The sequence below is a fragment of the Aplidium turbinatum genome, chromosome 4, assembly GCF_918807975.1.
Source record: "Aplidium turbinatum chromosome 4, kaAplTurb1.1, whole genome shotgun sequence".
Lineage (NCBI taxonomy): Eukaryota > Metazoa > Chordata > Ascidiacea > Aplousobranchia > Polyclinidae > Aplidium > Aplidium turbinatum.
In genome coordinates, this window is record NC_137475.1 from 14,637,872 (window position 1) to 14,654,435 (window position 16,564).

General features: G+C 38.6%; 1 protein-coding gene across 1 annotated transcript; it reads left to right on the forward strand.

The window, feature by feature from the left end:
• Positions 1-12,908: 12,908 nt before the first annotated feature.
• LOC145768929 (uncharacterized) lies at positions 12,909-16,496 on the forward strand. The gene has a single exon (XM_082580532.1). The coding sequence runs from the start codon at positions 12,909-12,911 to the stop codon at positions 16,494-16,496; it is 3,588 nt and encodes a 1,195-aa protein (XP_082436658.1).
• The last annotated feature ends 68 nt before the right edge of the window (positions 16,497-16,564 follow it).

Below are 16,564 nucleotides of genomic sequence, written 5' to 3' on the forward strand. Positions count from 1 at the left end.
TATCGCTTTCACTAGATGAAAAAGCTCTTCCAGAAGTATCTATAAATTGTTGAATTTTCATTCTGCAATTGGAACAAAGTTTTTTCCAGGTATGAGTTTTAATGAAGGCTGACAAGATTTAACTTTTTCGTGCCGTTCCAGACTGATAGTGCGCAAACTTAAATTTCGCACAGGTTTTCTATGGACTTTGAAAACGTCACAGCAAGTCTTCTGCTTTGATGAGTAAGCATCAATATACTTACAGTATGTCTGTGGAACATACAGATTGTCTCAAGAATGCATTCTCTTTTATTCTCATCTGCAACTCGAATATGAATAGGAGGAATTCCTGTCACAGGGCTGCAATAAGCAAGGGCTGATCAATATGATAAGCAACAAACTGCGAGAGAAAGGCCCACAGTTATAAACGCTGAAGGAGATGCCGACTATGATATTGTTCAGGCAGCTATTGCAGCTTCTGAATACCCGGAATGGCCCGTTTCGGTGAGTCCGATTCGGTGAGTCCGATCCCTTAGCGGGGGATTTTTTCAATTTTTTTTTAAAATTATCGGGTACCGTGGCCTAATTATCATTGCCGTTTTAGGGTTAGGGGTTAGAGGTTAGGAACTCACCGAATCGGACTCACCGAATAGTAGCAGACTCCTGAATACCACACTACAACCGTGGTTGGAGAAGACACAGATCTCTTGATCCTTCTCCTCTATCATATGGACAGTCGGAAGAAGACAATGTATTTTCGTTCGGACAAGAGGTCTAAAGATCAGAGGGTGTACAATATTAATACCTTAAACTAAAGGAATGTCTCGGACAACAGCTATGTTCTCAGTTACTCTTCATCCATGCGTTTACAGGATGCGATACCACCTCACGAATCTTCGGAATAGGAAAGAGAACACTCTTTCAGAAAGCCACCAAAGGCGACAAAGAGCTAGAATCCTTGGCACTTGCATTTACAAAACCTGGCCAGAGGGTGGATGCAATTGAAGAGTATCGCAAACAGTCAATGGTTCTACTCTATGCTGGAAAGCAAAGCGATTCGCTGGCATCTTTGCGACATTCTGTGTTGGAAAAGAAAGTAGTTTCAGTGTCATCCTTCGTGGCGCCAGCCCGACTCCCACCAACTGCATCTTCTACAATATTCCATTCCCTGCGTGCTTACTATCAAATAATGATATGGTTAGGACTAGAAAGCAATTTGAACCCTACTGGCTGGGGTTGGAAGATTGAGGACAAACAATTCGCACCAGTAATGACTCTGAAAAACCCTGCACCGGACAATCTGTTAAAGATTATGCATTGTAATTGCACGATCGCTTGCACAAGACGGCGATGTACATGTAGGAGGTACGGATTTCCGTGTACCTCTGCTTGTGGACAATGCCAACTTGTGTCCTGTGAAAACCCAAACAATGTCCTTCCATTGAATCAAGACGACACAGACAGTACCGATGATAATTGTGACGACTACTAGTACAGTATGTAACAATCATAACTTGAAAAATGGTACTTCATCTACTGACGTTTAGTGCATATACTCTTCCATCATAGGCGTCGATTCCCGGGAGGCAGGGGGGCGCGCCCCCCCGTAGAAACTGTTTGAGGGGGCAGCCACCCTGTTTTTTTGTTCTTATTTGTAGCTTTGACAGAGTAATTTTATGGAACTGTTCAAATTTGTAGCTAACTGCTCTTGGCTGATGCTGAGCTGCGTCGGAGTCTGAACTAATGTCTTAAATAATAGTAATGGTAAGATCAGAACTGACGATGCACTGAATAAGTGCGAAATATATTTTCTGTTACATCTATTGACAACTGATCCCTGTTACCTTAGCAATTGAGGTTTTAGCTGTTCAAATTTGGGTACATATTTCACACTTTTTATCATCTTGCCCCCTCAGATTTTTTCTTACATGTTAAAAAATCTACGCCTATGTCTTCCATGACATCATAATGACATCACAGACGGTTTCTGATATGTTCATTTGGTGCATAGATACCATGTTTATATGTGTTTAATACATTTATAGTGTGTTAATTGAAGTAAAAAAAAAATTTGTGTACATTGAAAAATTTGGGGGTCACCATTTTCAAATTATTTAATTGACCACTTTCCCGGGGTCAGATTTTTATATACTTTTTTTCTGGGGTATAGTAGGCTACAACCTAATCATACACTTAAAACAATAAAACCTTTTGTATAAATTTTTTTGGGGTCAAACCTTATATTGACCCGCCTAGATGTGTTTGTAACACAAAGCCTCGTGGATTTTAGTGTCAAATTCAGTGAAACATTTTCGCACAACTCTAAAAGATTCCAAGGATGGTTTGTTGTTTGAACATGATTGGAAATTCAATAAATGGTCTTTAATGGCACTTTTTTTGTTCAAATTAGTTAAACCATATAAGCTACGGTAATGCTAATACTTTAATGTTTATGTTTTCTAAAATAAGAAAAACAGCGGTAGGTCTGGGGGATTTTCCTTCAGAAAATTTTGAAAAAAAGGCATTTAATTTGGTGCATTCTGAGCGTATTTTCAACTTTAAATCGTATAATGAAAAGTTAAGATAAAACTTTCTGTGAGCCAGATGCCGTCACAAAGAGCCATATAGCCTATGGCTCGCGAGCCATGGGTTCTCGACCCCTGATCTAATAGCTCCACAGTCATTAACTTGGCAGTGTACGAAAATACAGGCTACAAAACGTTCAACCCTAGGTAAACAAGGCTGAGTTAATTTTAATCTACATACATAGACCTGTCTTTGTTCTAATTACTGTAAATAATAAAAGTAATTTGCGTTCTTCTGGTGCGCACTTACTTTTATTATCAAATGCCTGGTGAACAGTCTCTCTCTGTTTTTACTACTGTAAATAAATTATCAAATTGAATCTTTCTTGCATCAAACTTGTACCTTTAAACAAAACTACTTTTAGTATTTGATGTAATATTAGAAGGAAATCATAATCAATATTCTTTTAGTACCATCGTTACGAAACCCATTTACGGCCGATGTCCTTTTAAAAGGACATCGTTTTGAATGCATCAGTATTGCATCATCTTATTTTGATTGAATCATTTTGGACTTGCTAGTAGTTGTTTAGGGTCTGTTTTAGAAGGTGTTGATAAATATTTGCGAACAACGTACTTTTTCTGAATTTTGTGAAAGTTTGAAAATTGTTGAAAAATGAGAAGAGCCCGATGAAGTGAAGTGAGGAGGAACATGCATGTTTTATTGCCTATTGGTAGTAGATATGAATTATGTTTCTTCATAGTTTGACACTCTGTAATATTGTGCTTCCTACTACACTCTAATTTGTGTAAGGTTTTGCTTCTTTTATTTGTTTATTTTGCTTTATATTTATTGTTGCCTTTTAAAAGGACACCGGCCACATGGCCACATTTTTTTGGTTGTTTGTAACACTGTCAAAGAATATTGAACATCGTGTAAAAGCAGCACATTGTGCCTATATGGAAGACTTAACCATCGTATTTTCAACAACCATGCTATATCTATCCGCACAAAAATTATGGTCCTCCGGGCAGTCGTTCTATCCACTCTTCTCTATGCTTGCGAAACCTGGACATTATACCGCCGTTACATCAAACGTCTTGAAAATTTTCAGCAGAGGAAACTGGGTCAAATGCTAGGCACTCGTTGGGAAGATTGTCTCACCAAAGATGCAATCCTTGATCGCGCTAGGTTGCCCAGTTCAGACGCCACCATATTGCAACACTGCCTTCGCTGGACAGGACATGTCATGAGAAGGAACAACAAGGAGGGACAACTAGAGACAGGAACCCCCCCCACCCATAAGACCAAAAATGAGATACAAAGATCAGCTGAAAGTCTCCCTCAACCATGCAAACATTGATCTGGATTCATGGGAAAACCTTGCTAGTGACAGATTACTCTGGAGAAAAAGATCTAAGGAAGGCACGGAAATTTTCGAAAAAAGGATACAAAAAGCCCAAGAAAAACGAACACTAGAAAAGTTAAAACTACCACGTCCCTCCCTCCATACAATCCATATCCCCCATACAATGTGACTTTTGCCCACGTCTTTTCCATCATACACTGGCCTCCAAAGCCATATATGACATCACCATCCAAAGCCAAATTCAATTTGATGACGAAACCAATGCTCGGTCACGAGCTGGAGCCGACGACTCTCAGTGGCCTATCGCTATGGTTTGTGCCGCCCGCGGCGGACCATGATGTTGCACCCCTGAACGCGTAAAGTAGGAACCAGCAAATAGAATTCGAGCCAAATCCGTTTCAAAAAAGATTTTGACTATGCTTTTTCGTTTACGTTTAAAAATATTCTGCCGCCACAAGCTTCCTACCGGAGGGGGGGGGGAGACTGCCTACTGGGGGGGGGACACCCTCCCACTAGCTACGGCGATGGTTACCGTGAATATAGGCTAATATGTTCATACAATAACTTTGAAACGTCCTTCAAGAAAGATCTGACAAATTTTTACCGAAACAAACACCTTCTTATATGTTAAGGTATTGCGAGATTTACATTTGACTATGTGGCCGGTGTCCTTTTAAAAGGCAAACAAAAAAATGCATCAAAAAAGCAAAAATCATCACATTTTTTTAAACTAATTCAAAAGTTATGACAATACAACTTTGTGGCTGAAATATTTCCTAAAAAGAGCAATGGGAACTTGTAGCGGCTTTTAATGGGGTAATAACTGGACACTTTTACCCAAATGTTTTTACAAATAACTGCATTAGTAGAATGTGAACAAAAAAAATCCCAAAACCTAAACAGGTTTCTGATGCTATGAAACAGGAACCTCATATTACCAGCACCCAGCAGATTTTTAAAATTGTACCGATGACGAAATGTAGGCTATAAGCATCCTAATGAATATCTGAAATAAGCTTATCTGCTTACCAATTGCATTTACATTTAATTTCTGCAGGTACTGAATCGAAGCTTAACGTTCTGCCCAAATTGCAAAAAGTCTACCAAATACAAAAGTTTTCAAAATTAATGATGCTACTTGCTACATATTACAATCTAAGAAATTGTTAATATACTCTAAAATACAAAATACAATCAATACTGTAGACATAACGTTTCCCAACAGTCGATAAGGTATATTGGATCAGTCATATGGAATAAAATCCCACCCTCCATCAGAAACAAAAGCATGTGTCTAAAAAGCTTTAAGAAAAAAATTTGAAAATCTTAATCTATCTCCAATAAGCTAGCTTCCTATCCAATAATTTCAATATACACACGTAGAAAAAAAAGTAGCCTACTCGTGGTAACAAGTCACCCATAAGTATTTTTTTTTCTTGTTGAGAGTATGTTCATTTATTGTATTTTCTTAACACACTATTTATTAATAATATAATGACTTTCAAAGCATAGGCAAATAAAAATATACACTATACCAGGGCTTCCCAAACTTTTTTGCTCGCGACCCCTTTCAATCTCCTAAAATGTTTCGCGGCCCCTTACGATTAAAACGACGAACAGTGCGAAATATACATTCGTGATATTTATTGAAAAGCTTAAATCTAACGAAAACCAAAAACAATTTACCGTTCTCAGTTTAGTTTGTTTTCATTTATTTCTGACCATAACAACGAAGCCTATGGGCATTGGGGCAGCCTACTGGAAACAAAACAAAAAAGCAAACACATTTATTCAGTGTGAGCAAAGCAAGTCCAGCCGTGGCTCAGTGTTTGTTAATACAGGTCTCAAGGCGGTTTCAATGTTGTTCAACAGGTTTAACATGATGTATTACATACACCATTATGACATAATTAAAAATAAACTCTAACGTTTTTGTCACAATCAAGGTGCAATGCCTCGCGATGGCTTGCTTTGTATCTTCAACGAGCGTGTTGTTTTGGTTGTAGAATTCTGGTGCGATGTGTTATTATCGGTTATGACCTGAAGTAACCTCTGATTACGAAATCTGTATTATGTAACGTGTTTTCTACAACCTTCGGTCCTACGTGACAATCTCGAGTTTTCTTTAAACTTGCTTGTTTATGCCGCTCAATGCTACGTGACCGACGATGAGTTCGTGTGATGCAACACTACGTAACCTTCTCGAAGTTACTGGACTGAACAACCAACTATAAATAGTGGTGTATTTTGTATTATTATTATTATGATGATTATTATGAGTTGATTATGAGAGTTGTGTTATGAGTTGCGGATTGGTAGTTGATGCAGAAATTATTGGTGATTGAGACTTGAAGTAATTGAATACAAGTAGATGAGAATTGGTGCTGATATAAATTGTGTTCGAAATTAGAGTTATTTGAGAAGCCGTTCGTTAAAGTTCTTCAAGAAGTCAGATTATCATTTCACTAGTAGAATTATTCGACATTTAATTGACTGCTTTTCGGTTTGACCCATTAAACTACGTCATTGAACCTTTCCAAGTCTTTTTCCTGGTAAGAGATAGAAAGAATCGTGACATTCTGGGGGCTCGTCCGGGAAGGACCGATATACCGATTTACCGAAGAATACCGAAAGATTTATTGAGAGAATAATAAATTAACAATAAGCTGTCAAAATGGCGGATACCGTCAAACATGAGATGATTGAAGACTTACGGAGCATGGCTGAACAAATAGGGCTGAGTGACAATGAAAAGTCTCAGTTTGTGATGGAAGAGTATCACAAGATAATGGCCTAAAAAGCTCAGCGAGAAGCTGACGAAAGAGAAGATAGAAGAGCTGCTCGTGAAATAAGGAAAGCAGAACTTGAAGCTGAGGAAAAGCGAGCACAACTTGAAGCTGAGGAAAAGCGAGCACAACTTGAAGCTGAAGCAGAGGAGAAGCGGGCGCAGCGCGAAGCAGAGGAGAAGCGGGCGCAGCGCGAAGCTGAAGCTGAAGAAAAACAAGCACAACGAGAAGCTGAAGAAAAACAAGCTCATCGAGAAGCTGAAGAGAAACAAGCACAACTTGAAGCTGAGGAGAAACGGGCGCAGCGCGAAGCAGAAGCTGAAGAAAGAAGAGCGCAATATGAATTGGAAAAGTTAAAACTTGAATTAGAAAGACAAAAGCTGGACATTGGTGAGCGATCTAATTCTACTAATGATAATGCTCGAGATGTTATTGTGGCGCAAGTTAGACGTCCAGATTTGCCATCATTTGTTGAAGAAAAAGATGAGTTGGATAGTTATTTGTTAAGATTTGAAAGATATGCTACAATAGCCAAATTGGAGAAGTCGACGTGGGCTACCCAGCTAAGTATGTTATTATCGGGACAAGCTCTTGATGTATATTCAAGACTTTCGCAAGAAGAAGCCATGAATTACGACAGATTGAAGTTAGCTCTGTTAAAGCGATACAATTTTACCGAGCATGGATACCGTCAAAGATTCCGTGAGGCAAAGCCTGAACGACACGAAAGCCCAGGTCAATTTATTGAACGTTTAAGAAACCTTTTGTTAAAATGGTTTGAACTTTCGGGGGCCGAACAATCATTGGACGGATTGGCAAACCTTATAGTTAAGGAACAATTCACAGATTCATGTTCAAAAGATCTGTCTGTTTATTTAATGGAGAGAAGTCCAAAGACTCTAGAAGAGATAGCCAGTGTGGCGGAACAGTATTTAGTTGCCCACGATGAGAAGTTGTCGACCGAAGAGATGTTGTCATTCGATGATGACGAGGAGCAAACAAATAATTCTAAAGGAGGTGCGGTTCCAAGAGATGTACGTTGTTTTAATTGTAATGGCTTAAGTCATAAGGCTGTTAACTGCCGGAAGAAGACTAACAGAAATCATCAGGAGTCGAGGAAGTGGTGCAATCGTTGCAATTGGCAAGGACACGAAGCGAAGGAATGCAAGGACAAGTCGTTTTCCCTATCCAATCAGTCTGGAAAAGATAAAGACACTGACGTTTATCGATGCGGTTGTGCGTTAATCAGTAGCGTAGCCAGGAATTTTGAAAGGGGGGGTTTTGACCACCCAACGGCGGGGGGTCTGGGGGCCCTCCCCCAGAAAATTTTGAAAAATTACTTTGAATTTGGTGCATTCTGAGAGCATTTTCAACAAAAATGTGGGTACGAATATTCCTGTAAAATGGTGCTGTCCGGTAGCATAGCAAAAGGATAAGATCATGTTTTCTTCGGCATTTTTCGGAAAAAAAAGCTAAGTCTCTGTGTTTTCTTGTTGCTAATTCCTGGCTGAGATGTTTGAATGTTTGGTATTGGCAAAAATCGCTCTTTTAATGCAATTTTGTTTAAAATTAGGCAATTTTTTTTTAGACTGAAAGCATCATTCTCAATATCGTGACGTCACACGCGTGCCAAAGGGGGGGGGTTGTAACCAGTGTTGTACGTTGACGCCGTCAATTTGACGGCGTCATTTGACGGCGTCAACTTTTTGTTGACGCTGAGGCTAGCGCCGTCAATTTATTTTTCAGTTAACGGAAGTGATAGCGCCGTCAACTATTTTGTCGATTTTAAGCGTCAAGCGCTAAGCGTCAATTTTTGTTTTCATGGAAAATCTCGTTTCACAATAAGAGTTTCACAATGTATTCTTGCCAGCGCGACTCATCCGAATTACCAGTTTTTGCGTTGGTTGGAATGGCTCCCTGGAATACATGCGGAAGAAGTCCGCCAAATGGTGATCACCCATGTATTGAGAACGAGGGATCAGAGACTGAAAGCGAAAAATCCATGAATGGCATCGCGGACGTTGAATATACTTTATTTCAAGAGCTCTATGCCCCTGAAAAGAGCGATGTTGGTGCTGTGGACCTCGTTAAAAGATTTATACATGCTAAACTATCACAGCACGCTTGGAACAGTGATACCTTTTCGACTAAACGTTTTCAACTTGTTTTTGAAATACAACACACCAATAGGGGAGGGTGGGGTAAGATGAGCACCTTTTTGTTTAAATCGCTTTTACAAAAAAACGGTTTGTTTTGGAAAATTTTGAAAGGGTGAACTTGAAGCACTAGTGAATCAACTACATTTTAGATTGAGTTTTATCACCTTGCGATTTTAATATTTTTTTATATTGATGCTTAGGCTATTTGCGTGTTGCTCAACTTACCCCGGCATAAATTGTATGGGGTAAATTGAGCAATGACCTGGGGTAAGTTGAGCAATTCGATTAAGTTAAAGCATTCCCTTGTCAGGTTGTTTGCATAATTGCGAAGCATTATGCTTTACAACACAGCACTGTTTTTTTATCCAATACGAACCTAAAAAGACACAAATTCAACAGTTCAAACATTAAATAAGCTAAGGCTATTTTTTTTGGGGTAAGTTGAGCAACTGCTCCAAGATACTTCAACTAGCATTGCACATTTTACCCCATCCTGATGTTTGTGACAAAATTACAAATATTTAAAAAACTACAAGACTAACCAATCTGAACGTTTTATTGAATATCCTCACACTTTATAGGCTACTTACCAATACAAAAAAACAGATTTGATTAACATACTGTAACAATAAAGTTATTCAGTTTTTGGCAAAAATTAAAAATTTCGAATTTTCGACATAAACAATATAATTGCGTGCCATTGTAAAATGCAATTCTCAGTGGACATAACAAATACATTGAATGAAGTGGCATTATGAGTGATACATCCAGAATAAAAATAAAAAAATTCCGCCGACTCGTTTCACCAAAAACAGGGGTTGCTCATCTTACCCCATTGCACACTTTACCCCAGTCTCCCCTACCAACCAGCGCTGCTGTGGAACGCATGTTTTCACTTGGAAAGGACAATATGCGCAGGGGCGCCGGAAGCGGGGAGGGGAGCAGGAGGAGCGGATGCCCCCCTACCCTCAAATTTCTATGGATGGGGAGGGAAGAGGGGGCAATGGTGCCCTTTTAAGGTCATGTAAGCTACTGCACACTTTGCAATATAACAATTTATGCTATTCGCTTTTAGCCTAATTATAATGTTCTATTTTTGCCTCAAAATAATATTCACGACACAAAATTCTCCATCACAGTAAGTTATATTACATCATTATAAAATAGCATGATGCCCTTCCGTGCCATTGTTCTTTGTATAGCGGACACTTGTATCATTACTCGATAATGGGCTGATAGATGAGCATTATCGCTATATCTTATCTTAAAACTTAAAATAAAATTGGCCTTTCAGCAACAAAAGTGCCCTTTTTTCATACTCCTGCCCCTCCAGTCAAAAATCGCTTCGGCGCCCCTGAATATGCGTCCCAAACGCAGCAGATTGTCAGACAAACGTTTTGAAATGCTTGTTTTTCTGCAAGGAAATAACTAATTATATAGGCTGAGCAGCTAATTACAATACAGTCTCAAAACATAATACCTGCTTTTTATTTATAGCTATTGTTAGCCTGAACTTGGTTGAAATATTTCCGTTTTATGAGACGCTGGCAAAAAATAGCGCTAGAAATTAGCGCTGACGCTGACGCCGTCAATTACTTTAAGAGCTTACGCAGTCCTTTACGCCGTAAAGTTTTTAGGCAATTCGCGCTGACGCTGACGCCGTCAAATTATTTCAATGACGCGTACAACACTGGTTGTAACCCCCAAAACCCCCCCCCTTTGGCTACGCCACTGGCGTTAATGATTCCTAAACCCACGCTTGACGAGGAGAGACCGGATGAAGATGTTTGCGGAAAAATAATACCTGAAGATTACCTGCCAGTAGTGGATGGAACAGTTGGAAACAAAAAGGTAAAAGTTTTACGTGATTCTGGTTCTACGGGTATAGCCTAATGGTGAGGAGAGATTTGGTTAAAGACAGTCAATTAACGGGAAAAACTGGAATTGTGATGTCAATAAATAACACTTCAATCCAAGGACCGTTAGCAAGGATATATATCGAAACTCTTACACACTGTCTATATGCAATCAACCCATTGAACGTGTCAACACTATCAGTTTTCTGGGCATTCTGCTGAGTGAAGACTTGTCATGGAAACCCCATATGCTATCGTTACTGCAAAAACTTCGCAAAAACTTTGGAGTGATCTGCAAGGTTAAGTCCTACTTAAACACCAACAATCTGATTTGCCTTTACCATTCCTTAGTCGAAAGCAATCTCCGGTATTGCATAAGTGTATGGAAGCATGGTCATGTAACTGTTTTAAATAAACTTCAAAAGATTTGCAACAAATTTATAAAAATGATTGCAAAACATGAATCAAATCACTCTCAATCCCATAATTTTTTCACAATTGACGAACTATACACAATAGAAACTGCAAAATTTATGTTCAAACTCAAACACAATCACTTACCCCAATGCTTTAATTCTCTATTTCAACTTAATAACAATTTGCACTCAATATCAACCAGAAGCAACAATAACTTTTTCCTCCCCTACTTCTCCAAAAGACTGACTCAACAATCCATCCAGTTTAGTGGAGTTAAAGTGTGGAACAATCTCCCGAAAACCGTCACTGAAATTGAAACCTTTACAATATTTTGCAGTAACCTGAAAAAGCACTTGCGTTCTGAAAATCAACCTCTAACAACCTATGCTGTAACTCTTTAATTTTCTGACTGTATTATTGATTGTTACACCAAATCCTGGCATAGCATGCCTTTCCAAATGCCACTTTTGTAAATTTATCCTACATATATTACTATATTATACATTAACATATCTTAATATACGTAGGCTATATCTTATCATATATTACACCCGAATAGTTAAGGATGATGATTACTATCTTTACTCTTCCATGAATAAGCTACTACAGTATACTGTATTGCATAATTTTATATTGCCAGATAAGAATATATCACTAAGTTACTACAAGCTTGCATCTAACTACCCCCTGATTATTATAAGCTATTATGTTTGTTCAGAGGATCGCTTGACTTTTCGTAAGATTATTGTTTAGATTGGTTTGGAAAAGATGCTTGAAACAGCTCAGACACTACATCCTTCATCGGCACTACCAAAGAATCTCCACCTCTCATTAGCGATACCAAAACACTCCATCCTTCACTGACGCTATAAAAGATGATTCAACTCTTATTGGCAATACGAAAAACACGCTGCTATATCATCATACTTCTTATGCTCTTACATGTGCTGGAAATTAATTTAAAAAACAAAGCTTTTTTAACTATTTTATCTTAATAATGAGCTGCCATATTGTGTATTTGTTCTGCATTCTATAAGCTACTTAATTTCGTTGCTGCGAACACTTTATTTCTGTATAAAATCTGTAAATAGTCCTTGTTTTGATAGTCCCTTATGTAATTACAATATGTGTGTGTGTATTAGTTTGTTTTTGTGATGTTGTTGAGTTCAGTCGTGTTCTCATTGTTACTGCCAATTTTCTTAAGTTAAGCCCTCTGCGTTCATTTGTGACTCGTTTGTTAATATTTGGATTTTTTCTCTTTTGCCGACCACTGTACTAAAAAAGCCACCTGTTTTTGTTTCTCTTTTATATTGTTTGGCCTCTTTCGCATATGCGTTTGGCACCTGTGGTCTGTTTTCGTTAAATCAGTAACTTATTAGTCGACGATACAACGTCAGTTTTCATTGAATTATACAACCATTATGACCTATTCGTTTTTCAATAATTGTCAATCCTTGAGAAAGGGAATTCGTAAATTGTACTGTAAATCGATTTGTTTCATGCTACAAAATTGCTTTTCTCTGGACGGTCGCAAATTAAGAAATCTCAAAGTTACCTGTGTTTAAAAGATTGTCTAAAAAAGCACATTAAAAGAACACGTGAAAACCAATTCAAATTCATGTGTCGTGTTGTTGGAAGCAATCTAGACAGAAGAAACTGACCAGGCAGTTCAATAGAGCAAAGGTCAACGACAAACAAAATACGTCACTGTAACGTAGCAATCAAATAGACAAAGCGGACGTTACATTCAGTTTTTAGACATTTCAATCAAGAAAGTCGTCGTTGTTGACAGTGAGCGAAGTTGAATGTCAAGAAAATGGCAACAAATTCTGTAAAGGAGACAGACGTGGCAGATAAATCAAATGCCGAAGAATCAACAAATCCAGAACCCCAAACATCAAAGGTGACAACAAGATCACAATCAAAAATGCTCTACCAAGCAGAAAATGGCAGTCTGCACCCAAGCGACAGCACCAGCAAAGTTTCCAGCAAAAGCCGCTCCTCTACAATGAGCGCTAAAATTAAGAAGGCGGTAATATTAGCTCGATTGGAATCACAAAAAAGGATCTGCGAGTTGGAACAAGAGCAAGCGAAAGCAAGGGCAGAATTTGAAACAATGGTCCTAAAACAAAGTCAGCTACGTGAAGAACAAGAAAGAAAATTCCTGCAACAAGTCCAGGAAGCTAAACTAAAGGCAGAGCTCCAAGAGACAATTGCCCAACTTTCGGAAGAATCGGAAGAAGATGCTGGTGAGCGCTATAAAATGTCTAAAGACAATGTTGATATAAACGGACAATTTCAATCGAATTTAGCAACTAATGTAAACAATAATTCTGTGTATCCTATGTTATCCCAATTAACGTTGAGTGGCGTAGAAGCCAGGTCTAACATTCACGAATCTATTGTCGTTTCAAACAAAATTAATCCTTCACAAACAGTAACAAATAAATCGTTTGTGAGACATGAGCCGAGTACGTCGTATGCCCAGACCCCTGTACTAAATCAAATAAACAATAATCAATCAGTAAACTCGAAACAAATTCCAAATATTACTATCAACCCGTCCCCACTGTTGTCTGTAGAACCCCCAATCTTTGATGGAAATTCTGCTGAATACTGTGGTTTTATAGACGCATTTGATACGTTAATTGATTGTAATTTCACAGAGCCTAAACGTAAACTTTTTTATCTGTTGCAATACACCAAAGGCTCTGCGCACACTTTGGTAAAAGGGTGTCAATACATGCTTCCCCACGAAGGTTACACAAAAGCAAGAGCTTTGCTACAACAAACCTTCGGTCAAAAATTTCAAATAGCTCGCGCATGTGTTGATTCCGTCATAAACGGCCCATCTCTTCAAAATTCTAACAAGGATTCTCTAATCAAGTTCTCTTCGGAACTAACTTCCTGCATATGTACTTTGTCTGGCATGAATTACTTACAGAAAATGGACAACATGGATACCATAACAAAAATAATAAGACGCTTGCCAAGTGGCTGGTATTCTAGCTGGTTACGCGAAGTTGACGTAATTTTGCATGAAAGAAATCAAGAAATAAGCCTTTCAGATCTCTCACGGTACGTCTCGCGCAAAACGAGAGAAACGACCAATTTGGCATGCGATATTCTAAAATCTACTAAAAAACAATTCGATGATTCCAACTCCAAACGTAGGAGCAGCGTAACCTTTGCAACGCTAATAAAATCGTCGAACCATGAAAGGACATGCCATCTGTGCAGAGATAAACATTTTCTCAATCAATGCAAACAATTTCGAATGATGAATATTGACCAAAGGCTTAAATTTGTAATCGACAACAAACTCTGCAAGTGCTGTTTAAATGCTGGTCACTGGGCATATCAATGTAAAAGGAAGGACCCTTGCATAAAACTAGGATGCACTGAACGCCACACTACTCTCTTGCATCCCCCAGATGCAACACAAATCACCACAAATATCACACCTAAAGACACAACTCAAAAAATTAATATCAATCAACCTACACAAGCAATACGCAATGGGTTTGTCAACACACGAACAAATTCTCGCAGTCTGCTTCCCATAATCCCAGTAAAGGTTCGCCTGCAAGGAAGTAATCAAACTATCACTACACAAGCGTTTTTGGACAGTGGAAGTACAACATCTTTCATAACAAATGATTTGATAGAAAAGTTGCAAATTGCCGACTGTCAAGAAACTAATATTTGTACCATCACGCTAAACAACACTGGCAAACGTAACAAGGTAAAGGTGGTCACAAATGTCGAAATGTCAGATTTTGACGAAAACAAATACATTTCTCTAAGCTCTCTTTACTCCACTTTTCAAATTCCTGTTTCAAATACAGATATTCCTACCCTAGAAGACACTAAACACTTTCCAGAATTTGCAAACATCTCGATTCCCGATGTTGACGCAGAGGTAGGACTTCTTATCGGCAATGACAATCCGTACGTTCTCCAACCACAAGAAGTAATACAAGCAAAAGGTGGCTATTATGCCATCAAAACGGCCGTTGGCTGGCTAGTGAATTGTCCTAACAGCAAACAGGATCAAAGTAAAACTAAAAATTTCTTTACCAAAACTTCTACCCATCCAATGTGCGACATGTGCTTTGACGCTGTTGACTCAATTGTTAACTGTAAACCCGAATTATCTGTTCAACAAGCTCAATTCATGAAATCTGTTAACTCTAGTATCAAACTATTGGGAAAAACTCGACTTGCACCAATGAAGGCAATGACGATTCCTCGATTGGAGTTATCAGCTGCTACAATCTCAATTAGCTCTGAAAAAATACTACAAAGAGAGTTAAAGGTACCTTATCTTAATAAAGAGTCAATTTTTTGGACCGACAGCACAACTGTCTTGCGCTATCTCAACAACTCAAACAAAGCGTTTCATACCTTCGTCTCAAATCGAGTTCAACAGATTAAAGATGCTTCAACAATTTCCCAATGGAGATACGTTCCCACTAAATGTAATCCTGCTGATCATGCTTCAAGGGGTCTCTCAATTCCAAACTTTCTTCAATGCAATCAATGGAAAAACGGCCCTGAATTTCTATGGAAACCACAATCTCAATGGCCTAAGCAACCAAAATTTCTCGAAGTCGTGGACAATGACCCAGAAATTAAACAACCAAAGCAAACGTGTTTTGCAACCCAAAGCGAATCCCACTTTCTGGAAGATCTTTTGGGTAAGTATTCTTCTTGGTACAAGCTGAAAAGAATCGTTGCTTGGCTTTTCCGTTGTAAGCATAAATTTCTGACTTTAAGACTGACTAACCTTGCAAATAAACAAAATGCCCCAGCACACAATCTTTGCTTGTCTCCAGATGAGCTCACAAAGGCACAAGACTTTATTTTTACCTTTGTTCAGTCAAAACACTTTGCCAACGAAATCAGCCAACTGAAAGCACAAAAGCCATTAAACAACTGCAGTAGCTTAATAAAATTCGACCCTTTCTTAGAAAACAATTTACTAAGAATTGGTGGCCGCATCAAAGCTGCACCTCTCAAACACGATGCAAAACATCAAATTATCCTTCCAAATCGCTCCCAAATAGTTCCTCTCATCATTCAAGAAACGCACGACACATTTGGTCACAGTGGCAGGGAACACGTCCTGTCTGCCCTGCGCGAAAATCTATGGATTATAAAAGCCAATTCAGCAGTCCGCAAGGTTTTATCCAAATGTGTTGATTGCCGCAAAAGAAGCGGAAAACTCAGCACACAAAAAATGGCTGATCTTCCTAAAAACAGATTGACACCAGACAAACCTCCATTCACCTATGTTGGTGTAGACTATTTTGGCCCATTTATTATTAAAAAGGGTAGAACAGAACATAAAAGATACGGTGTCATTTTTTACTTGCCTTGTAATAAGAGCCGTACACATTGAAATCGCAAACTCTCTTGACACTTCATCTTTTATACTCGCTCTACGACGATTCATCGCAAGAAGAGGGC